At 35.0% G+C, this 27,112-nt stretch overlaps 1 protein-coding gene across 1 annotated transcript; it reads right to left on the bottom strand.

Annotated features, from left to right (window-relative positions):
• Positions 1 to 166: 166 nt before the first annotated feature.
• On the bottom strand, positions 167 to 27,112 carry traf7 (TNF receptor-associated factor 7). The gene is made up of 21 exons (XM_056453847.1): positions 27,045 to 27,112; positions 23,977 to 24,109; positions 23,834 to 23,891; positions 23,426 to 23,511; positions 17,923 to 18,039; positions 17,692 to 17,784; positions 17,393 to 17,426; positions 15,081 to 15,264; positions 14,843 to 14,977; positions 14,520 to 14,737; positions 14,348 to 14,421; positions 14,213 to 14,261; positions 13,237 to 13,364; positions 13,082 to 13,164; positions 10,671 to 10,710; positions 10,466 to 10,582; positions 7,918 to 8,040; positions 5,951 to 6,070; positions 5,713 to 5,844; positions 5,510 to 5,629; positions 167 to 2,922 (listed from the first exon to the last, which is right to left on the bottom strand). The coding sequence occupies exons 3-21, from the start codon at positions 23,883 to 23,885 to the stop codon at positions 2,908 to 2,910; spliced, it is 1,920 nt and encodes a 639-aa protein (XP_056309822.1). The 5' UTR covers positions 23,886 to 23,891; positions 23,977 to 24,109; positions 27,045 to 27,112; the 3' UTR covers positions 167 to 2,907.

Here is a 27,112-nt window from a genome sequence, read left to right as displayed (position 1 = left end):
TTTTTCCCCCCAAAATATAACAGAAAAAGGAAACGAAACAGAATAAGGATTGGACGAGTAAATATGCCGATTTAAATTTTTGGGTGACCTATCGCTTAATAACCCTAGAGTTTGACATGTATAATACTGCGAATTTCTCAAAACAACCAACTACCTGATACCAAAACACTTTTCAGAGATTTATTTGATACAACTGAAAATGTATTAAGGACACTAGAGGGAGTCAACGCCGCATTATGTTGGTTAGCGATGACTTATCAAATACTCAGTCTGATAAAACCTGTCTTATGTAGGGTTCATACAATTAACTTTTCAGTTTGCGTTGCAACCTTGCATCCTCCCACAAGTTTAATGAGGGAAATATAAGAACAATGCATCTGAAGTTTTCTTCTTCCAGAATTGTCTTGAATATATATATATGGAGCTGGATTGAGTAGCTCCAAGCCACAAAAAGGCACTGTGAAATCCAAAGTAGCAGCTGTTTTTAATGCCTTTTGTCTTGAATTAGCATTAACTCATCTGGTATGCTTCACATTAAGGAGATAATTCAGCCAGAAATTAAAGTTCTGCCACATTGTGGATGTTGTTCCAAACTTGTATGACTTGAGGCCAATCACCAGATTAAAGTTTCCTCATATAATAATGATAGAGCAGACCAGTTTTCAAGTGGCGGACACAAGCTTCAGCAGATGACCATAATGAGATCTAAAGTAGGGTGTGCTGTATTACGAAATTAAAAAACGCACGTGTAATTAAACAACATTTTGCTGAACATGTTTTGTGCCATTTGTTCAAGTCCCATTCTTAATGAGCAATCCATTGAAGGAATAGTTCACATTTAAAATGACTTCTTTTATTCTCCCTCATGTGGTATTAAACCTTTATGAGTTTCTTTCTTCTACTGAACACAAAAGAAGATCATTTGAAGAATGTTGGTTGCTGGCATCCATCAACTTAAATAGTAAGAAAAACAAAATACTAGGGAAGTCAATGAGTGTCAGCTACCAGGATTTTTCAAAATATCTTCTTTTGTATTCAACTGAAGGAACGAAACTCAAATAGGTTTTAAATAAGAAGGGTGAGTAAATGATGGCTCTCCCTTTAAATCATTCATCAAATTGCTGATTCATTCAAATAAATAATCAAATGACTGTTTTTATTAATGAATCATCGATTCTAAATGTGTCAAAGTAGTTCTCAATGAAGAGTTCAGATGCAGAAGCCTATAAGTGTCATCTGAAATGATCATATTGCTCGGCCTCCTATATTTATGCTCAGTTATTTCACTTTAAATACAATGAAACCATAAAAATTAAATGACTGAACATAAATATAGGAGATTGAGCACAAGGAGCTCATTTTAGAACAGTTTAGATGATACTTATTTGCATCTGAACTCTTCAAATAAAGCTCTGCTCCAGCTTGATTGACGAAACAAGACTATTTTGTCTAAAATGTAACTTGTGTAAACTCAACATCACACTTGCGATCTTCTACACATGCTGATATTTAGAAAACGGTCCTCTTGCTTGTTCTTTTTCAAAAGGAGTGAAAACGTTAGCTCACGTGTTGTCATATAAACAATTGCTATATCGTACACAACAAAAGTCACACACCCCACAACAAGTGTTTGTTTACGTCTGTTGGTGCCGTGTGAATTGGCCTTTACTTTCTCAGTGGTAAATAAAGTTACTGAAGAGAGAATAATATACCTTTCAATATATGAAAGATACTTTGAAATCGGTTTTCAATACTGCTGGTAAACAAATGGAATCTCCAAATAACTTCTTTGATTTTCCACATTACAGAACAAGTCATACAAGTTTGAGGCAAGTAAAATAAATGACAGAACTTCAGTCATTAAATGACAAATGATTTGTGGTGAACTATGCCTTTAAGCTGAAAGAGAAACTCAATCCCACATTAAACGCAGTGTTCCCTTCCACCCCAAGCACTCGTTATTTCTGGAAAGTTAAGCTGGGATGCTTAGTGATGACGAATTAAGTGCTTTACACTCATCAAACTAATAAGACTAATTGTTACTTAGTTTAAAAAGATAGTAACTAGCACAGCTAACATTGTAAAAGTCTTACTAGCTTTGCGTGGGCAAAAACTGGTTTCCATCGCAAACATGGAGGCAAGCATGAAGCAGTTGCGCCTTTGGTAAGGGAACGTTGCATTATTTACACGAAAGCATGATGGATGAGTCGATCATTACAAAGGTTTCACATCGGTCAACAGGCGGTTAGAAAATATCTGAGGAGTTCAGTTGGCACTGTCAAATCCAAGATTAAAAACAAGGGCACTGTGTTGTCCAAAACAATGCTCTGCTGTTTTAGGCCCAAGTTGGTTTAGTGTAGGTCTCCATTCAGCCCAGGGATGATAGGAACTCCAAGCATCTCCCTGGGAACCAGGCTGAAGTTTAGGCACTCACTCAGTCGTCAGACTGTGACTCAAAACGGTCAAAGTTCAACAGTCATCACATCGACATTTCCCAGGTCTGCAGGAAACATGACCTTCGACTGGATTCGTTTGTAGAGTTGAAGTCTTACCAAATCTAAAATCATACTTTTATAGGAAATAAATCTTATGTATATAAAATACAGTGTTGTCTGGAGTTCATAAAGACTGCAGGTATGGATGCTCTGTGGCATGTGAAAGCAAACAAATCCTTCATTCTTCACATGAACTCAGGCGTCTTTAACACTTTACAAATCTGAACCGGGCAGATGTCCGTGTCCAAAGGGTAGAGAATACGAATATTTCCTGTCCAATGTACTGTAATGTTTGCTTGAATATTCGTTCTCGTAGACACAGATTCATGAAGTCCGTGTTGATTCTGAGTTGTGAGAGATTTGTGAGATTAATCAACCCGTTGACGCAACTAATAGTGATTAACGGTCACGTTTAGCACGTCCACACCTGAGGAGAGGAAACAGAACACATTGTTTTAGAGCTCGCATACAATGAGAAATCGCATGCCAACTGAAAACCATTCAAAGAATGAGGTAAGCAGGGTTGCTCTTTACAATCAGCGATGTCAAACTTTCAGCAAAACCATCAATTAGCCAAGTCAGAGCCATTTTTGACATGATGTTTTGAAAATGGCTAGACGCATTGACAAATTCTCATCCACAGCAATGGGAGGAAAATAGGAAACTGTTTGTACATTCTGTTTCTTGAAATGTAGTTTTTACCTTCTTTTTGTTCTGTAAATTATTGATTACTAGAACTACTAAAAGACATTTGCATTACACTGAATTGAAGCAGTTTTAATTTACTAGAACTTCATCTATGTTATGTTGCTTTAACACAATCTACAATGTAAACATTTCTATAGAAATAAAGATAAATAGAATGACATTTCTTACAAATGAAACAAACAAAACAACAATTTAGACCATTTTCACATAAAATAAAAAAGGTATGTTTTTAGAAATGTTTATATTCACTTTTAGACAAAATACTATTATTGTTGCAACATTGGAATAGATATGAAACTAATATTTGGTGGAATGACCCTGATTTTTGGTCCCAAATGAAAATATAATTTTTTCTGACCAAATTGTCGTCATTTTCTGGAACAAATATTATTGAAATTTGAAGGTGGAAAAAAAGGTATGTTAACACCTTTTACTTAAACCCACACCTAATAAATCCAGCAAATCTGGAGAAACTGAGAATTTTCCAGCACTAAATTTGAAGAGTTTTAATTATATAAATGCAGCTTTTCCCTAAAACAAAAATTTTTGATTGAAAAATAAAGAAACAAAACTAACTCCATAGTTCACCACATATACGTGATAGTAGAAAATGGTAAACAACACACAAAGAAGCAGCTTTCTTTGCTCTGATAATCACAAAACTTTGGCAAACAATGTGTTTGTGTTAGAATCAGCAGCGGTCAGGGAACATTGTTCTTATTGCATGTTTTTTTTTGCTTTCAATCCAAAATGATAATATCCCTACAGCTGAACCCTTATGCACTGCTCAAATTGACTACCCTTTTGTTCAGGATGAAAACATCCACTGAATTAAACTGCTATAAAAGCTATAAAAATGCATTTTTTGCATAAATCTGTTAATCAACCTCAGTCCTGATCTACTAACTACTAAATGCAGTAAATTGTAACTCTTTGTTAAGTTGTATCAAATGACGTCACTGATTTGTTGAAAAAACCCACATAACATGTTGTATTTTCAATATAAAAAGTAATTGTTCTTGACTGGATTTTTTACCTTTTATCACAGTCTTGGACATGTGAACGATTAGTAACAACATTGTTACTATTTTGCATGCATTTTCATTTGTTTCTCCCTAATTTACTGTTGGTGGCTGTTTTTGCCTCATTGACTTCCATTATAACCACATTTGATGGTGCATAAATGCACAGTCATTATTTTTATGTGCTCTATGTAGATTATATTTTATATTGTAGTATATTTTGATTTTCTCAGACACATCAAGGTAAGCGCACGAAGGTCACTCTCACACACATACACACACTTTAAATTGCTGTCATACTCCAGAAAACAGGTTTACTTTTTGCACAGGCCTATCTAAAGGGTTAATGGTGCCAACTGATGATCAACAGTAAAAAATTATAAATTTGACCTCTTCCCAACAGGGGAAACCACCAAAAATGCATAATTATATGGTGTCATCAAAAAATGTGGTTATAATGGAAGTCAATGAGGCAAAAACAGCCACCAACAGTAAATTAGGGAGAAAACAAATGAAAAATCAATGAAAAACAGTGCATCAAAAGTTTCACATGTTCAAGACTTTGATAAAAGATTTTTAAAAATCCAGTCTACGATTACTTATTGTATTGAAAATATGTCACTTTGTGTGATGTTTTTAAAACAAATCAATGACTTCATTTATAAATTTGCCAATTAAAGAGTTAAAATCCTGTCATTTTCTAAGCAATTTAGTAGTTTTGATTAAGACTGGGGTTGATTAACAGATTTAGGCAAAAAAATATTTATCTGATGCATTTTACAGCAGTTTAGTTTAATGGATGTTTTCATCCAAAACATAACAAAAGGTAGTACATTTGAACATTTTGTGTTGAGTTTTTTTTATTCAAAGCATTTTCTCAAAATGTGTCAAAATATGATTTGTCACCAAAAATTTTCAATAGCATTCTGCTAGCTGAAACAGAAAAAGTTATGGCCAAATTAAGACTCAAAATCACGCCAGAATGGATGAAAACATCCCCAACAGCACGTAACGGTTAAATCCCACCTTAGCTAGTGCATTTTAAAAGCATGACCAGTAATGTTCAAAAACTAGTCAGTCAGCTAAGCAGGATTTATTGTGGGTGTTTCAACACATTTCTCAAAAGCAATCTAGTCAAATGTGGTTTTGACTGCCTCTAGAAGTGATCAAAAGTTGACATTTCAGACCCTCTTTACACCTGAATTTAATGCCTTTATTTGTGATTGAATTATCTAATGCTACAGTTTGAAAGCAGCATCCCCAAACTGGGGGTAAGTCTCTGACCTTTACTGTGCTGTCTACTGCTCCGGAGAACAGTCTTCCCCTGGACACAGCGAGGGCCGTGACGCTGCCCTGGTGCCGCAGCAGAGTCTGGGTGCAGATCATGTTGTCCATACTCCACACCTGCACAGAGGGGAAAAAAACAATCAATGCTACACAAATCGTATTATTTCACATCTCAAAGCCAAAAACATGACTGAAAGTACCCTGAGAGAGCGGTCATAGGAGGCACTAAACACTTTGGTCTGATCCGGTGTGGAGATGACAGCAAGGGCATACACTGTGCCCACATGGCCCGTCAGTGTCCTCACCTGCTCCTTGGAATCGATGTCCCAAACCTAGTTCATAGAGAAAATACAATAAAAAAAACAGATCAGAACATTTCCAGGTCTTTCAATGACCTTTACACCCTCATATGCAGGAACAGACAAGAATATTACTAACGTGAATGAGGTTTTCATAGGTGCCACAAACTATATGGTGGTTGGTGACCGCAATGGAGTACACACTGCCTCCAGAGGTCTGGAGCACATGGACACACTCCAAAGAACGGATGTCCCAGATCTGAGGGGGTAATAAAAAAAAAAAAAATAAAAAAAAAAAAATAAAAAATTCACAATTTACACTCACTAGATAGGATGCACATTTCCACCAGATATTAAAGTGTTAAGAGAGCAAAGGAGTTACTGAATGCTGATTATGAACAAACACTTGAATGAATAAACATAACATGGCTTATTATGAAATGTAGTGGAAAAACAAACGAAGGAAAAGGCTGTGGATGGCAACTACAATTTTGTTATCATTGTGCTTTGGAACATGTATGAATATCATGTTGCCCTGGCATCATCTGACCTACACTACCTGGACCTGGACTTTTGTTCAAATCAAATGTTTACCTGCACGCTTTTCCCTACGGAAACAATGAATAAGAAATGTAGTTTGGGAATAAAGATGGACGAGTAACAGTTTGTCTCTGTTGCTCTTTATAGCGATGGTGGAACGGTGTTCTTTCTTTCTCCCTCTGTGAGTCTGTTTCCTGTTTGCAGTCTCTGGAGACTTAATTAGACAACTTGAGACAGCAAACAGCTTGAGTTTATCCATCTTATCTAATTTTACAAACAACTCCGAGAGCTGCTCTCTTTTTTACTAGTCAGGCTGAAAAATAAAGAAAAATCTAAAGTATCTTCAAGTCTGGAACCCCATTGTTCCAGTTAGATTCATGAAAAAACCTGACCTAAATGAAACATACAAAGATATTTGCATTTATTCCTATATACAAATTATCAATTTACACAATGGAGCTTGTCCAAAAAGGTTTCAAAATCGTATTTTGCGTAAAATATACAAAGGGAGGTTTTTTTATATTTGTTTTGTTTTTTTTCAAATTAGTTTATTTCACTTCAGTTCATTTCCTATCAGGGTTTCTACAGGTTTCATCAAGTCAAATGTAAGACTTCTTAAGACGCCAAGTAATTTTTCTAATGGCCCAGTTAAAACATTTAAATAACCAGGGCTTGACATTAACACCCGCTAACCTGCCAAATGCAAATAAAATATATTTTCTCAACAACAAAATTGTAGCAAGTGATCAAAAAAGATTACATTAAAATACATTAATAAATAATCTTTTGTTAAAACTTATAGCGATGGAATGTTAGAGATTTGATGGATGTTAGCCCGATTGGGTAGCTTTAAATGGACAATTAAGACCCGTTTAAAATTATTGAAGACCTAAAACACAATATTCCAACAAATTTAAGACTTTAAGGCCTAAAATTTTGTTTTTGTATTTAAGACATTTTAAGACGCTGCAGATACCCTGAGTAGATTTTACATTTTAAAGGTTTAATTAAATTAGATTAGACTAGATTCAACTTTATTGTCATTACACATGTACAAGTACAAGTAAGTTTAGGCCTAACCAGGAGTGCAAGTGCAGGATATAGGAATAAGTTATAAAGTGCAGTTATAGAAAAAGTATGGTGATATTTACAAATGGATGTCACATGAACATTATATACAGGTTGTAAAAAATTCAATAAAAAGCACACTTTAACTCATAAAACCTAAACAATTTATACATACTTTAACATGGTTTAACAACAGCAGTGACTTTTATTTTGACTGATTGATTGATTGATTGATTTGTTTATTTAAAGAAAGTCTGCTTTGCCCATTTATTTTTTTCTGAAGTCTGTATTTTTTATGAATTATCAGAGGCATAAAACTCAACTTACTAGATCTTTTAAAAATAAGGGATACGTAAACTCATGTTCAATACTGTATGTGAAAACAACCTAATTATTCAATAACCAGCATACAGTCCTCTATGATGAAATCTTGGAGATCCTGAAGCAACTTAAAGGCCTGTTTTGTATTCAAACCGTTCAAAGTTTAACACTCCTAACCTTTATGGTTTGATAAGATCCACTGTAAAGATGATTCTGAGAAGCAACCAGAGCTCGAACCCAGTGATTTAAACCAGTCAGCTCCTTCTTTAGCTTCAGCTCTGTGCCAACAATATCCCACACCTACAAAGACAGAGAGAGAGATGTTCAAGCACACTGTGAATTGGTAAGCTGGAAATTCCCCGAGAGATGAGCTCATTCTGCAGTTGAGCCTCCGCTCCCTCAATCCTCCCACACATAACCATGGTGATACGAGCACAGCGTGAGCTCTTCAGACGCACTCGCACAGCCAAGAGCATCTTATTCTGCTTAAACTCTGTGCTTCTTCGTTCTCTGCTGGAGATCGGATCCAATCCTCTACAGCATATTAAGGAAAACATTGTGCGATTGTTAAAGATCCATCTAATATTAATAATCTAAACTATCCGTGGTCATTTCGGGTGACTGCAATTGTTGCAATCCCTATAGAAGGCATATAAACCAAAATATGTAGACATTGATTTAAACGAGCATGCACTTTTAGTTTCACTTTCAAATTCTTAAACACTTTGCAGGGGGTTGAGAGCATTGATGGAGACCCCATGGATATTTGGATAGATACCCTTGATAGCTTAAGCTTATGCACAATATAGCAGCGGTATTGGTCATTTACAAGTAAAATATGCATTGACAAGTTAAAGTGATTGTTTATCCAAAAATGAATCATGTTTCTTCTGTTGAACACAAAATTTATTCCAAAGAATGCTGGCTGATTGTTAAGGGTGTAAAAATGTATTGTTTCTTTGATGCACCGCGATGCAGATGCTTTATCAGGCTTGCGTTTGCACTGCCAAAACACCAATGGTACCCTTTTGGTGGGTATGGTGTACAACAGAAAGTTTACATCATTCTTGCTCGAGGAAATGTCAAAGTAAAGCTGTACTGGCCGGTCACATATCATATGAGAAGCACTTCTCTAAAAAAAAAAAAAAAACAGATGTTTTATACACAAATACTTGTGTATAAAAGTTCATTACTAACCTTTCTATGAAGATGATTTGTTTATAACTGTAGATCAAAGTTAGCCTACTGTAACATCTGCAATTATATAAAATAAATAAATAAATGCAACATACAGTTGAAGTCAGAATTATCAGCCCCCTACTTTTTTAGCCCCGTTTATTTTTTCCCCAATTTCTGTTTAACGGACAGAAGATCATTTTCTAAACATAATAGTTTTAATAGCTCATTTCTAATAACAGATTTATATTATCTTTGCCAAGATTAAAGTACATATTATTCTACTAGAAATTTTTTCAACATACTTCTATACAGCTTAAAGTGACATTTAAAGGCTTAACTAGGTTAACTAGGCAGGTTAGTGTAATTAGGCAAGTTATAACCATGGTTTGTTCTGTTGACTATCAAAAAAATATATAGGTTAAAGAGGCTAATAATTTTGATCTTAAAATGGTGTTTAAAAAAATTTAAAACTGCTTTTATTCAAGCCGAAATAAAACAAATAAGACTTACTTACAGTGAAAATTTCCTTGCTCTGTTAAACATCATTTGGGAAAAATTTTAAAAAAGAAAAAAAAATTCAAAGGGGTGCTTTTAATTTTGACTTCAATTGTATACAGATGCAGACCCTTACAGTCTCCGATGTTACCAATTACAGGAAAACTCAGCAAACCTCTCATTTGCATCTTTAATCTTCACCAGCACATGTAACCTCTGTTAGAAAGTAATTCTGTCATTCCGAGTTAAGTCCAAAAGGTGATGATAATAATTAAATATAGAAGTTTATGTTTCAGGTTGCTGAAAGAATAATTTGCTTCTTTGTTTTTCCGCGCTTCACTCTGGCGTTTGTCCGTTTGTCAGAAGCACTTCAATAATAACGTGCACGTTTTATCATCAGCTCAAAAAGTTTGTTATTTCAGATATAGACAAGCGGTGAGTGCACACGAGAAAGCAAAATTTTTCAGTGTCTGCGTCACTCATCGCTTAACTCATTAGGTGAACCATCCCTGAAAACAACCTATTTTAATTGGTTATTTAGCAAGTCTGTATATCTTTAAATTAATTAGTGAGTGAGACAGACAGACAAAGACAGAAGGAGAGAAATTTGTATGACTTGCATTTGTACAACATTTCTTTTCTAACAGCTGTGGTTTAACTTTATTTTTCAGTAACTACTTGCAAGCAAAAATGGAATTTAAAGTATTTAATGTAGCTCTTCAGTAGCAAATTTGCCCCATAAAACTCCCATAAGACAACAAGACTTAGCTGTCCAATTGTTTATGTACCATGTTTACAGTCTATATAAAATATGTATATTATTTTTAAAAAATTATATATATTTATATAGCTATATATACAAAAAGCATAACATAATATAGACAATTATTGTCTGTAACACAATTAATTGTCAGCCAAATTTCAAAAGAGAGAGGTTTATAGAGCTAACACGCACATCGCCAAATGGGGCAGAATGATGCTCAATGTTAGCTGCTTGATTGGGCTTGTGTTTGCAGACGTGCACATCATCTCTACAACAGACGATACTGACCTTAATGGCTTTGAGAGAGCCGCTGAAGAGCATGTTGTGTGAGGACACTAGAGTGCACACAGGGTTGTCGTGTGCCCGGATGGTGTTCACTTTCTGCAGGGTCTGGATATCCCAAACCTGAGGAAGAGCAAGTGAATATGTGTATCAGTCACTGGCCAAATCAGTGGTTTAATTCCTCTTATAAATGCACTTCAGGGACACTCACGATGATTGTACAATCAGCCGAGCCACTATACAGCTTGTTCCTGCAGAAAAAAAGAGTGCAAGAATATGTAAGCTCCTTTGTCCACTTAAAGACAACATGAAACACATTTGCAACCTTTTTGCTTTGATAAAACTATTTTCATTTTTTATTACAGCAGTAACCAGAGCCTAAAACTGCACTTTATGGTTGTTTTTTCTATTCTGTTTTTTTTTTTTTCACAGAGCTTTTTGTTTGGGGCTTTTTAAAATGCACATGACAGGTGACTGTGTGCCATTCTAAAAACACTGTTATCGTGTCCACATACAAATCAGTGCAGTTGATCAGATTACATAATTATATAACTATTATTTGTAAAGCAAGTTAGAACATTAATTATTCTCTTAAAAGCTAAATTGTGCGTAACATTTGTCAACAGTTTATATACTTCTTATACTTGTTAACGTCAATGTTTATTTTGTACTTGATGACTGTTAATTTAGGCCATTACCTATAATACACTCATTTGACTCTGTCAGTAGAACTCAGGCTTCAATGTAAGAATGAGAAACATTTCTCTGTAACAATCTGCATTGATGAATCAAGTGCAGTAGTTAAAAAAAACTTTGTCCATAAATAACATCTGATGAACATTTTAAAAATGAAACTGCTAACAAGTATGTTGTATTCCAAGTAGGTCTGATCTGCCCTTCCATAGAATACACAACCTTTAACCTACACAAGCTTTTGCTTATTTTGCTATGATGCAGATGTTCAAGTCCAGGAAGCCAAATTTATACATTTTGTAAATTGGAAATGCACATCTTATTTATTATAATTTATAACACTAAAACACTTTGAAATATCAAAGATAACAGTAAATAGAGAAAAGCAATGAAATTGAGAAAAAGCAACGCTATGAAATTGTTAAAATGCTAAAAGCATCCCTGAATGTATCTGATGACCATTTGTTAAGGTTTGTCTCCTTTCTAGACCTTTAGCTACACATATAGTCATTTAAAGGCTAGACCAACTAGTACCTCCAGCAGATCCAGAGTAATCTGTTGGCAGAACTGTGAGCCTGGTCCTCCTTATTATGTAATTATGAATATTATTGTACAATAAGGCAGTGCGATTTGGGGAAAATATCTAATGGCGTTTTTTTTAAACAGATTTTGCGATTGAGATTTAATTTTGTAGTCAAGCTTCAGTTCAATAATCTTTAAGCCATGGCAACAATTCTGTGACAGCTCCTAAAAATAACCTGTTTTTGTTTAGTGTTTGTGACTTTGAAAGCAAAATGTTCCCATATTACCAATGCTGTTTATCTTTGATATTAATTTGTTCATTAATGCTTCTGAAGCAGCAGCTTTCCTGTTTGTTTTCTTTTTTATTATTATTATGGGTGTTCCACATTGTTCAGTTGCATAATACTGATTGCGCAAAAACGAAAGTGTGCTCACTCAATTGGCTAGTAAGACTGTGACACACAGACGGCAGTCATGCATTTCCCCTGGGTGGGGGAAATTTAATAATACAGGCATTTTATATCGCAGCCTCTTGTGATACACAAATCTTTCAAATTGCGATTGCGATTCATTTTCAATAAATCACACAGCCCAATGGTACAACGATCATAATTAGAAAGTTTTTATGGAATAAAATCACTGTCATAAATATTTTGTGCGTAAATAAAATTCACGCATCCGTAATTATAAAATCGTAAAGGAAAACGAAGCGTACTCGTAATTTTACGAGGGTACAATTTTAAAATTTGCGATTAGAACAGACACAGATATTACATTTTGTCTTTTTGTATATGAGAAATACTATATTTATAGAATTTACTGTACTTTAGTGATTCACTGAGAAACTCTGCGCTCGCTGCCTGTAACGTTAACTGACATTATGCTAGCTCTCTATCCTCGGCCCGTTCTTAATTTTGATTCTGTAAAATGTCTAAGAAACACAGCGAAATTGGAGCTCATTAAGTCTCAACCTTTATTATAGCTCATGACGGACATTTCTGAAAGAGGGAATAACAGAAATCTTACCTGAGACGGTGTGTGTGAGCTCGAGTGTACAGCAGGCGCGCCGTTGTGACCGATGACTCTCGCTTGTTTATTAATGCCTGTGACAGCGGTGACGTAATTTTGACAGTGGAGTGTCGCTGTTTGATTCGTACTATGCTTCGTTTTCCTTTACGATTTTATAATTACGGATGCGTGAATTTTATTTACGCACGAAATATTTATGACAGTGATTTTATTCCATAGTTTTTCATTTTAGAAAACTGTAAATAAAAGTATGGAAACGGAATTAAAATTTCATGCTTTGATTTTTTTTTACATACTTTTCCAGACCTGGAAATGATTAAATCAAACTCAGGAACCCTGTGTTTGAAATCACTAAAAGTCTTAATTCAAAAAGCTTACCCCTGAATGCACAACGCCAAAACAATGCCATCATGGCCTTCGAGGGTCTTCTGGCACTTGTATGTGGTGCACGTGTCCCAAACCTGTGTAGAGCACAGATGATTTATCTGTATAGAGAAGGTTACACACTAACCAAGGACAGCAGGTGAAATTACCTTGATGGATTTGTCTGATGACCCACTAAAAAGAAGATCGCCTGTCGAATAAACACACAGGCACCACACCGGACCCTGGTGGCCCACAAAAGTACCCTTACATTTGAAGATCTGCTGGGGGTCGTAGGCTGCAAAACAATTCATTAGAGTCAGATGATGATATGCTTCAATCAGGGTTCCCGCTCTAAGCCCAATGACAAATTCCCTGACTTTCACTGACTAAAAAGATGAATTTGAAGAGAATAGAAAAACAGGCAGCATTTGTGCTCAGCAGAACTGTGTTGGTCTGCGATTGCTGAATTTAATGCAAAATCAAGCAAATGAAGCTAAATTTAGAGCTGCTTGCAATTTGTTTTAATTTATGCAGATTTCCACACCATCTCCATTGTTTTATATTTAAATAACACTATATTCACGCATGGAAAGTGCTCATGTGGTGTGAGATAACTCAAGCTGTCATAGACAACAAAGGCCAATGCTTCATAAGGTCAAAATAAGGTGTAAAAAATAAAAATGTTAAAATGTGTATATTTTCACAGCAAAACAACACACAAAATGGTGTAAATACTGTAGATTTAGAAAAGTCAAAGCAATGTCAGCAATTTTAGGCTGCAATTTTTTTTTTTACGCAAAAAACAAGAGGCACTGGTTGAGCACTGAGTAGACAAAAAAAAAACCACTGACTATTTCAACAGCCTGGTGATTGCATTTTTTTGCCTGCCAAGTAGGGAAGGACTAAAATGGCAGTGAAAAATAGCCTAACCTTAACAATAGATAGAGAAACAGCATGAAAAAAAAGACATTTTGATAAACGGGATGCAAACTTCAAGATGATCAACAAAAATCCCTGCAATTTTCTGACTTTGAAAAAACAAACATAATATTCCCTGACTGAAATGACCCGAGGGAACCCTGTTCAATATATTCCTACATTCACAGAAACTGAGATTAAAAAGGAGAAAATGAGGACACTTACAGCCCAGTATTCCCATATTGAGCCTGGCATTGATGTGAGACAGTTCATCCTGCAAAAGGAGAGATGTGTTAGAAAGCTAATACATTGCAGCTGTACATCTTACTTTGCTAAAACCCAGAGCGAAAATAGACCTACGTTCAGCATGGAAGCATCTCGCCTGAACTCCATCAGATCTTCACTGAGCTTGCTCTGATTCTCATCCAGCACATCTGCCACATTAGCACAAAAAAAGACCAGCAAATTGAACACTAATGCGCCTTTTGGCTTACAAACAACAAGCGGCTAACAGCTAGCTCCATGTCCTCACCGAACTTGAGTTCCAAGTTCTTCTCAAGCTGGTCCAGCTTCTCTGAGAGTTTACCAAGCATTGAGCGCAGGAACGAGATGTCCTGGTCCTTTTGCGCCAGTGTCACCTGCATCTCATGGAATCTGTCGTCCGTCTGCTGAAGAAACTCCTTCAGCCCCTCAAACTTACACACCTCCAGGTGAGTTTCGTATGTGTCCTGATTCCCGATGAAGGTGCAACTGCAAGAAAAATTCAGCGTAGGTGAATTCAAGGTTGTTTTATATTATTGATTCTGTTTCATATGTATAGTAGCTACCAATAGTAGCTTTTCTAAATCTGCATACCCATATTTAGAATGAGGGCACTTGATGTGTTCACATTCTTTCAGATGGGCCTCTAGGTTCATAGTGAGCAATGGAGGGCAGTTGGGGTTGTTGGGACAGCGAACAGGTCTGTAGTCACAGCTTACTTCATGATCTCTGTCAAACGCATTCCAGAGTTATTACACTCCCTTTCACTGACTCACGGGGATGTTGCAATCAAACGCCGATATTGCGAAAGCCAGTGAACCTGTGTACTCACTTTCTGGTGCTGAGCTTGATGGTGAAAGGACAGCCAAGTGGGTCGACCTCATAGGCACCAGACTTGCCCGAGGCAGCTGGACGACAACCGTACTTGCAGTGGATGAAAAGCTCTCCGATTTGCTCAGCCACTGCTATGTTATTCACTACCACTGTGAGCTTCGAATTATCCACCGGGCATTTCTCTGTAGAAGCATGGATTATTGGGGAGAAAATAAAAGAAAGACAAATGTTATATTCATAACATGACTCAAACTAACAGCATGAAAAGAAACATTCAGCATGGACAGGAAATGAAAGAGGAACAGAGATAGAAACCTGCAATTAGCCACTCCTCTCAATGACAGCACTTTTTGAACCCACAAATAGTCAAAAGTGTGTGTGAACGCATTCAGATCCCATCTTCTTATTCATGTTTTCTGTTGTAGCTTGAAATTATTACAATCATTATTAAATTTAAAAAAAGATAAATATAATACGTAATAACGCACACACTCACAAATGTATATATAAATATATATTAGTGGTGTAACTGATCACAAATATTTTGGTTCGGATCACACTATGATCACACACTTTTGAGTCTCGGATGGGACCATTTTTTGGATCAGAAAAAAAGGAGACGACAAATGTTAATTGTTTTCCATATATCCATATATACAGAAATATTATGGTAAAAACTATTGTTTTTAACAAACATAACTTAAAACCTGTAATTTTATTAAACATAAAAATCAAAAAAGAACAAGCTGAAAAAAGCAAAACATTCAATATAAAAAAAATGAAATTTTCTACTCTTGCTGATAATGTTAAATATAGAAATTCAACATCATATTTATTTTCGATAAATGATTCAACAATTCACACATAAAAGTTCATTGTAGATGGATCATTTCAGAAAACCTATTCAATGACATAATTTTGATGGTTGTTTGTCGCCACCTATTGGTTACACAATGTAATTGCTACAACATTTACCAGTGTCAAATTCCATTAATCTGTGATTTTATTCTTTAACATAAACATCAGTGTTTATTTCTGAACTGTAAACTGCTCTCCCAGTTCTTCTGTGCTATTTAATTGTTAGTAACTAACTGAAAAAAGGGTAAAAACTGAATCGCTCTCGATCACACACAGATTTAAACCCAGCGCTTTCGAAGGATTGATAAACATTTGCAAATCATTATCATTTATCATTAATGTTGTGTGGGTTTGAATTGAGATCATAATCTTTTAATGTTTATGTGTAGCTTTACACTGAATGCATTAATGCAGGCTAAACAAACAGTGACAGAAAACACCTTTAATTATTAACCTAAGAAAGCATTTAGGTAAGTCACACCACAACTTTTTCTGTTATCATTATATTTAACACGGAAGCCAAAATGCTTTCATACACGTGATTTGAATGGTGCGGGAGGCGATCTCTCAGCAATCGTTATAAATGTAGGATTAACCTACATGTTCAAAAAAAAAAGTTATTAATCCACGGGTTCCCAACTGTGGTTTGTGATCCGTTACACCCCTAATAAATATATATATATATATATATATATATATATATATATATATATATATATATATATATATATATATATATATATATATATATATATATATATATATATATATATATATAAAATATTTACATTAGATTTTATATGAAATAATTCTTTAGAATAGTAATAGTCTTAACTAATGTTAACTAGAAAAACTTTGGATTTTAATAATGCATTCGTAAGAGATAAACTGATTAATAAATGCTAAGAATAATAATAAAAATTATTGTTCATTCTTCATGGTAGTATGCATGTTATCATTATGAAACCTTTTTGTGAATGAATTACTCATCTCTTTAAGTTGCTCAATATATTATATATTGCATAATATATATTACTATAACAACTGATCTTTCATTATTTTAAACCCAATTAGTGAAAATTTGGTGTAGCTTTATACAGTCCGTGCAAGTCAGTCCCTTACAACCTTGTTTTTACTGCTTATATATATATATATATATATATATATATATATATATATATAGATATATATATATATATATATATATATATATATATATATATATATATATACACACACACACATATACACACACACAATATGGCTTCTAACCCATCTAAGGTCCACACAGTTACTGGTAAACTGACTGATATTTCAACCAATTTAAAAAGTCATTATTTCCTGTATCTGACTAAATTGTGCTGAGCCCTCTCTGCACTTCCTCCCTTCTAGCAGAAAATGTGGGAAAGGTGAAAACAAGACAAATGCTTAGATTAAAAATGCTTTGCTTACCTGAGGTCAAGGCACATCGCCTGCAGAATGTGTGCTGAAGTGACAGAGGAAGAGAAACAAGCACAGTGAGAGTCAACAAGAGCGCATTTGTACATTTTCATCCAGTCAGCTATTTTAAGTGCAAACCATCTCTCAACAAACACTTGTTCAACAGCCTGATGTAGCAGTAGGAAACAGGTCAATGAGGCGTGCTGTTCACGGCCCAAGCTGACAGGAAATCAATACATGACCTGGAACCAGATCATGACAGACAGCTCTATCCCGAGGGAGAGAGGTGAGGGGAGGAATGGCTGACTCACTCCACAGGTGGTGATGACCGGGTCCTTGAACACACTGCAGCACAGCTGGCAACAAAGCTTGACTGAGGGCTGCTCCGCAAACACCTGCGGCTCCTGGGTAGGAAAAGAGAGGGAAGGCGAGAGACACAGGGAGTCAAATCTCCTGCTGAGAACAGGTGTATGTCTGTCAGCATTTGCGTCACAGTGCTGGATCAACATGTGAAGAGGAAACAGAATATTGCTGACACTCACCGTGTCTTCCTCTTCCTCGTGCAGGGAGAAGGTGGAGCGTAGTGACATGTTGGATTCAGAATGCAGCGAGCGAACGGAGATGGCAGAGTCTGAGCGGCGAGGGGTACTGATGGGTGGCTGTAGGGAGAGAGACTGTTTATTTGTAATATTGTACACATATACATATACACACATACATACATACATACATACATACATACATTTACATATACATATATATACACATATACATACATACATAAATACATACATACATATACAAATGCAGTGCTTCCCACAGGTTTGAAATACACTTGTGATGGTATCGGATTAAAAACGCACCTTTTGCCCACAGCACATAAATAGTTAACAATATGCGACAAACAAAACATAAATTGATTTTGTGACACTATTTTTTAACATTATCTGTTTTTCAATGGCTATCTTTTTATCTGGATATCTTTTTTTTTTCAATGGTTTAAAGTTAAAAAATAAATAAATTTGTCGAAATAAATTTTTAAAAGTCCACTATTTCTCTTTATGCTATTGAGGAGCCATGTGCACCCACTGACAGGTCAAATCTACTTCTACCTCTTATTCAAGTTCATGTTGCGTTTTTGGCATGACATTTTGTACAGTAGTGCCAAAGCATTTTAGATGTATAAAATATGTCTACTGACATCATCAAATTAATAAAATAAACAGTAAATGAGAAATAAATGACAGAAAAAGGAATAAAAACAGACCATTTATCTAAAAATTATAATAATTACAAAAATAAAACGAGTAGATTTAAATAAGACAAATGAGTTACCCATTTCTAATGGTGAACAAATAATCTGAAACCAATTTAGTAAATTTTTTCTGAGTTATTTAGATTAAAGAATTATTTATTCAATGTCTCTCTTGCTCTCGCAGCTGTGCACATAAAATTAACGACAGCTTAGAAAACGAAAGCAAAACCCAAACATTTTAGTAGATTTAGAAACCCTGGCTGGACGCAAAAAGGTGCGGGTCTCTGTGGGTCTGCAGACTGTTGACAGTTCTCGCGCACAGAGAATGAGCTGTATGAAATGGGTAATGGAGAGAAGATTTTCCACTACTTAATCGCTCGGAGATGTTTGTTTATATTGGGCGGATACAAAAAAAAAAAAAAGTAAAAGGATGATAATAATAGTATAAAAAAAGTGTCATTAAATATACTTTGGCAGCCCGTCCAAGTAAAGTCTATGTGTGGGAAGCACTGATAATGTATTCAGTTGAAGTCAAAATGATTAGCTTTCCTGTAAAATTTTCAATCTTTTTCAAATATTTCCTAAGTACAGTATAACAGAGACTTTTTTCATCCATTTTCAAGCACAATGGTTTTAATAGCCAATTTCTTATAACTAGTTTCTTTTGCTTTTGCCATGATGGCAGAACATAATATTTTTCTAGTTATTTCGCAAGATACAATGTTCAGCTTAAAGTCCAAATTAAAGGCTTAACTAGATTAATTAGGTTAACTAAGCACATTAGGTTAATTAGGCAAGTCATTGGACAACAGTGATTCTATAGACAAATAATATATTTTTTAAAAGGGCTAATAATATTGACCTTATTATACATATTTTTAAACCAACTTAAAAACTTTTTATTCTAGCCAAAGGTAAACAAATTTCATTTGGTCCAGAAGAAAATGTTATGGGAAATACTGTGGAAATGTACCTCCTGTGTTAAACACCACTTTGGAAAAACTTTTTAAAAGAATAAAAATTTCACAGGACAGCTAACAATTTTACCCTCAGCTGTATATTATGAATACCTCAAAAAACGTTTTTTGATTGACATCTGGTTGTATTCCAGGAAGAAGGTTATTTTACATGCTCTGGTCAGTTACTGGTCTCTTACTAATGAGTAAACAGATTGCTTCAACCTTTGCTAAAGTAACTTTCACAATAGCCACAACAACTATTTTGTGAACACAAATTCTGATACAATAGTGGGACAGACTGTCCACAATATTACATTACAAAGTTCTCCATTCATTAAAATGATAAAGCTCTTTTATAACAATGTTTCCCTTGCACTAGTTTTTAAATTTCATTTTGTGTTTCGTCACTGATGGATCTGCAGTTAGCATTTAAAATAACTCTATACCTACACAAAATAACATGAAAATTACATGAATCTTTTTTACTGCCATAGTGTTTAGGAAATAACAAACTGTTTTAGTTTGACTTTTGTTATGTATTTAACAATATGCAACGTTCATATTTCTAAAAAACCTTTAAGGCTACATAATTAAATGGTGATCACGTATGGACATACACTAAAACTGTAAGTGTTTAAAGCCCAGGACATGCACATTAATTCAGATTGCAACATAACAGTCTGTTTTTTGCTCCGATTGGCATTTTTTCCACTCATGGGAGTTACCTGAGAACAAGGAAGCATTGGTGTTTGAGGCTGAAAGTATGTCATTTTTATGTACTGAACTCTTATTATTCTGATAAGTATATCCAGATTTTCATTATTTGGCACGTCACAGAAAGGTCTGGGAATAATCATGTTACAAGTATGAGTAATTTAATCTCCCTGAGCAATACAAAAAGTTCACACTGCATGATGTTGTCATATCACGTTTTTCACACTGCATGACTACCTGGGGTAGCGTTCAGCATATTGCATGATTTTATTACATTATGAATTGCCCAACAACTCCTTCCGGTGTACCAACTGTGAAACAGAAGTTATAAGGAAATAATCTCACTTGAAAGCAGAATTCTTGTGCAAGACTGGAAATAGTATCCCCTGTTGTGATACGAGTCAGACGAAACACCAAACAGACCTTCCTCCATGTACTGGGTCCAAATGGACTAAGAAGAAGTCTTTCTCTTAGCTGAAGCCATGATTCCTGATTTTGTGCTCACAGACAGGTCCACTTATTTAGCATGCCAAATACATCTGTAACACATCCATGTGATTCTCGCCAAATGTGTCTGATAATTCACACTGTGTGACTGTCACTCATGTGAATGGAAACCTTTGTCAGCGATTTCACAAAACCGAGTAAAAGAATTGGCATTATAATCATACAGTGTGAACTCTGAATAAGGCATGCCCCCCTTTTTTAAAAACCCTGCCTTGCACAGATACTTTTAACAGCACTGAAAACAGGAAACACAAGTGTCAAATTAACAATAGCTTTGACAATTTAGTAAACAACTACACCAACTACTCTCTTTCAAAATAGAGGCTTACCTGAATGCAGAAAATGACTGACAGGAGTAAAGCACTTTAAAGTTTTCTGACTCACAATAAAACTTTAAATAAGATTGACAACATCTGAATTACAAATGCTGTGCATTGCCAGAAGGGAATCTCAGAGAAACACTAATGTTTAGTTCCTAAATTGACCTGCTTCTGAACAAATCAAGTCAGTCAGCGATTCAACGATCCATAGGCATGTCATGAATTTTTGCTGTGTGATATATTGTCACAGATATTGGTGAGATAAGCAATATTATTGTTATTTTGAGATCATTTTATGCCACTGACTACATAACAATTATTTAACAGCATAATAATGAAAATAGCCATAATCACATTAAATTACTCATTCTTAAGGTTTTTTAGATTCTATCATTTGATATTAAAAAGGTAAATGCCCTATTATATATACTATTAAATCTCCTATTAGGCAAATGTCCAGTTATAAACTCTGACACCAGTGAGGTAGAATGTAAATGTCAATGTAAAATGGCTTTAACGTTACTTGAGATTTTGTAAATATTTTTCAACGGCAAAAATAATTGAGCTTATCTCCTTGTGCTGCACGACAAGTCGATATATTGATTATTGTGACAGGGCTAACGATCCGTTGATAAAAACAGTCTCTTGCTTCATTCTATTAAAAACAAATCTGTCATTTTGAAGTTTGACTGAGTAAGTCAGTGAATTACTCAAAGCCTTTTTTCCCCACAACAGGTCTAAACCAACCCCCGTTGGGTTAGTATTGCAGACAATAACAGTAAGAGTGGTTATTATTAATATAAAAGAGCAAACTAAAGTTTAAAAAAATGATATTTCAGCCTCCACAAGAAGACATTTGTCAATGTCAATTTGTCAAAGATCAGTTTTACACCCTGGTCTACATCTATTTGATTATTGGAGCTGTGGCTATAAAGTAGGGCTGCATGATATTGGAAAAAACTGACATTACAATATTTAGTTTTACTGTGATAAATATTTTGGTTTGGAAAGAATTCTTATGGTGCACTCACACTAAGCTATCCGAACCATGCCCGGGCGCATTCTGTGATTCATTTGACAAGTGTGAGTGCTCCGAATTGAACTGAAAGAGGTGTGCCAAAGCATGGTTTGGTTGGGCTTTGGCGCGGTACACTTGAGTGCAAAGCGTGCCTGAGCCCGAAACTGAAGACGCAATGTCACTTTTAAGGGACTGTTTGATATGGATTTATTAGTTACTCTTACTTTTCAATGAACGCGAACTGATACAGTTTATTGAAGACCCAAGCCCCCTAGCTGCACGACAACTGCACCTTAAGCAAACTTGTGCGCAGTAATTTACGAGCGTCTAAACTTGTGGATCTGTCTGGCAGAATATTTGACTGGGTCACTGCATCCCAAACGACTAAAATGATACAAAACGATTTAACAAATCTCCACTGAGCTGAGCAAGAGCGCTTCTCTTCTGTTAAACTGAACAGTCGCATCATTGATGACGCAAGCGTGCTGCATCCTGGAAGGCAGTTCTTGAGCATATGTTAATAAAAAAATAAATAAATGACCAAATAAACATTATAATTTTAAAAAAATGCAGTGTGAGTGCAGGCATGGGGGGAGAGGGGAGACCATCGCGATTTGACATGGTTCAAGGCCACTGTAGTATGCGTGAGTAGTATGCCCTTAATTTTACATTGATTGGGATGATTTTTTAGGAAGTGCATCTGCAAAAAAGGCACAAAAATATATGCAAATTAAAATAAATTAAAGCACAGATGAAAAAATAGAACAAAGAAAAAAGAATATATATATAAAAAAATAAATAAACAGCGCTTTATGCTTTTTGGTGGAGTCTAACAGTATTGACAACAGAAATTCAATAATTCAATGTAAAACAACATGGTATAGTATTCATTGTATAACTAATTAAACACTAGTCTTTGTTAAAGTGGCAAAAAAATATACTTGTGTCCAAATGGTTTAAATTCACTAGAAATTGCCTGAAATCCTGTGATGTGACTATTACAGATTCTCAAATTGCAATGTTGATTCTGAAATGATATACTGTGCAGCTCTATTACAAAGAGTTATAAATGATAATAATAAAGTTATGAAAGTATACACAGTCACTTATGAACATTCCATGCAATAAGACAAAAGTATAATTCTGCAAAATCCTTCTTCAAACTATCTGCTGGCTTTGATGCATGTCAATGACAAAATTGCGAGGTTTCTGATTTCCATCCCTCAATATGTAAATGTGATTGGCTGCTTTGAAAAGAGATGTGATGATTACCATGCCATCGTCGTCGTCACGAGTGGAGTAGGTCAGAGTGCTGGAGGTTGAAGGGGTCCTACGATGCTGCTTGTAATTAGTTTCCGCTGAAATGAAAGAGCACGGTTACAAGCTGATTGAGCCCTGTTGCTAGGCAAACAGTCACGCGGATTTCGGTCCAATCAATGCTGATCCATGTCATTTTCAGCATCAGTATTGCTTTTATAGCGATCTGATGTACAATACATGCAAAAGTCTATTTGAAACTCTTTGTTTTCATAGAATTTCAAAACAGCAGTTTAATACATTTCTTCAAACACTTAGATTCACAGAGGACCACTTGTAATGTTAGTATTTGCATGCCAAAGTTTAACATGAGCATTTTACAGCCTCTAATATGAGTCATGTGGTCTAACAGTTAATACTGACCTTTTGCTACCTGTGGGACTGCTGGAAACGTGGATGCAAAACTAGCATCCATTTCGGCCTGTACACAGATGAGTATATAAGAAGTCGTTTTTACTACTAAATTCTTTAAATAACACAATAGCTGACAATTCATATCACACTACCTGGTTTTAGATGTCAGGTGAAGGTACAGTGGTAGTGGCACTTGCCACGGATCCTCCTGAGAATCAGTCAAAGCGCGATGGTTTACTAATGCTCATAATACAGCAAAGCATTGAACAAAACGCCTGCTGTAGCCTGTGAATAAGGGGAAAATAATTAAAAACAAGATCTCTCACTAACAATAAACATACAATGCAAACTGGCTGACACTGAAGCTGACAATAAATTCAATTTAAAAAGACAATAAAAAGTGCAACCTGTTTAAAAACAACACAAACTAGTGAAATCAGCACAAAATCAAACACCCCACCATGACAGATTTTACTACATACAATATTAATTGTGCAAGGCACTATGATTAAACCACACAAAATGTATATTAAGCTTTTATATTTTTGACGTAAAACACAATTGTATTGACACTTTGATCAATAATGAAAAACAATTGAGTAATTTAATGCAAATGTCCACCTTGCCATGACAAAAGTTTTCACCAAAATACGGAAACAGTTTTTGTTTTTTTTAGGTTTTTGTGTTAGCAAGTATTTTACAGTAATTTAGAAATAGTCAAAAATATCTCTGTCAATGTTTTCAAACTATTATATTTGATTTAGCAAAGTGACACAAGAGGCAATTTCCCACCTGTCACATCCAAAACGGAGAGATGTCACATCCATAACCCAAGCTTTTTCCTCATAAATGCAAAATTGTTCAATCACTTCTGTTCTGTAGTGAGCTGACTCTTATCCTTTTGATTATCATTATTTCTTTGGGGTTGTGCAGTTTAATTCACAGTATTTCAACAAAGCATGTTGTATATGTAAACTCGCTGACTTCTTTGGTCACATCCATAACACGTTTAATATCTTCATTTAATTCATTGATATTTTTCTGATCCCATAACTCTGTACTTAGTTGTTCTGGAAAATATAAACACACTTCAATATAGTGTTAACATATACTTTCTCTGTGAATTTATGTGTTGAGTTTTTACTGCAAATGTCACGTCCATAATGCTGGAAATAGTCAATAATTAAACAAATCTCCTTTTATCCAAAGAACCATTGTATGTAATACACAAGTCAAAGACATTTAAAAAACTATTCCAGAAACATTCAAACATGGTAATTGCAAATAAAGTGTCTTTGTAAATGTTTAAAATAACTTTAATAGAAATAAAATGGCTTAGTACACATCAGAATATGTATATTGCTACATTTTCACCACTAAGTAGGCATGGGACGAAAACCGTTTTCAAGGTATACCGCGGTTTGGACAAGTCACGCTTTTAAAACCGCCAAAATTAGTTCCTAAGGTATGTATATAAGATTTTTTTTATTTACGCTTTCTTTTTTTGTTTTTTAGTGAAGTTTTTTTTCCCTCTTTGCTGTCGCCACTGGCTTGCATGGTTTGGGATCTGTAGAGCTGTGCATAGCTGGTTTTGCTCTTCAGTGTTTGGACTCTCAGTAGTGATTGTTAAACCACACTGAACTGAGTTAAACTGAACTGAACTTAAACACTACAAACTGAACTACACTGTTCCTATTTACTATGACCTTTTATGTGAAGCTGCTTTGACACAATCTACATTGTAAAAGCACTCTACAAATAAAGGTGAATTGAAAATGATTTTTTTAGGATGACAGTATCTCCAGCAGAAAAGATATCTTAGGATGCCGATTTAAATTGTAAAGAAATCAGTGTTTTTGAAACTAATTAAGACCACAGAAGATTTTTAGTTTTTTCCAGACATTAGAAATAAACATATTTTAGAGCACAGTACCATCAAACCATGATATTTTTATCCAAGGTTATCATACTGTCAGAATCTTATACCAGCCAATGGCTAGTACTAAGATATAACACGATGCAATATAATATATAAGAATATAATAACATTTTTAATTAGAAAAAAGAAGAGCTGCTGAAAAATGGGTAATACAATACCTAATGGTTAATAGCAGAGTGGTAAAGCATAAAGATAAAAAATGGCAATTAAGTATTTTGGGTCAGCAATGTAATTGTAATAAGAGTCATTTAATATGTCATTTATTTCAATATGTAACTATAAACTATTGTTACGCTGAATGAAGGCGGAAGTCTTCTGTAAAATAATCTCACTTTTTTTGCTAAGAAAAGATATTTGAAACAGATCCCATCCCACTAATATACACAGAAAAAATAAACGATACAAACACACACAGACATATATCCACTTCATAAAAGAACTACTCTGAAGAGGATTCCCTTCCTTTTCTGGGATAAAATACAGAAAAATATCAGAATAGCATCCCACAGCACCATTTAACATGCACTAATAGAAAGATGACATGATGATTTTCTTAACGACCTTCTTATTAAATGTAACTTGCCAAAAATCTTGCCTCCCAAGAGTCCATGTCTATTCTTCCCTACACATTATCTAAAAGCGCTATTGATTCAAAAGGGGTTGATGCTCTCTGGGTTTTAATATACTCAGAATACCAGCAGTGAAGAAAAACAGACACATTTCCCGACACGACGTCAAAACAAATTCATAGCCTTTTATGTGTCAGAATAAACATTAGCGGAGGCTGTATGCTAGCAGCACAAATCACAACGCAGTACTAATACTTTAATAGATTTCTTCAAACCTTAAAAACAGTATAATTAAGAATGTTTAACCAAACAAATTACACACAAACATGCTGATCAAGTAGGCAGATCACTGTGTTTTGAGACACAGCCAAGATTTTGTTAGCGTCTGATTGCGAAAAACGTGGACATTTAAGAGCGTCAGACTAAAACGAAGCGGAAATAAAACGCATAACATGTTAAACTCGACACATTAACTTGTTAAAAGACATAAAAGAAGATATGTTTGATGATGTACTTATGATTCGCATGCCTGAATGAGCTGGCTAGCTGTGTTGGCTAGCTGACGAAGTTGGTTTTTCGACCAGCTTTAGTAAAACACCAGATTTAGCTTTACGTAACGTGGTAAAACAGACCACTAGCTCAACTGCGAAAGACGTGATGGCATAAACTAAACCTCGCATGGCTGTTTAGGGAAAACAAAGTAGGTTCTCACCATTGATGCTAAATCAAAGTCTGCAGATGGTCCAATTTTAATCTTTCTCTCTCACACCCAGACGCACA

This window comes from Danio aesculapii, chromosome 3 (assembly GCF_903798145.1).
Source record: "Danio aesculapii chromosome 3, fDanAes4.1, whole genome shotgun sequence".
Lineage (NCBI taxonomy): Eukaryota > Metazoa > Chordata > Actinopteri > Cypriniformes > Danionidae > Danio > Danio aesculapii.
The sequence above is the reverse complement of the archived record's forward strand: the minus strand, read 5'-3'. Positions and strand labels throughout refer to the sequence as shown.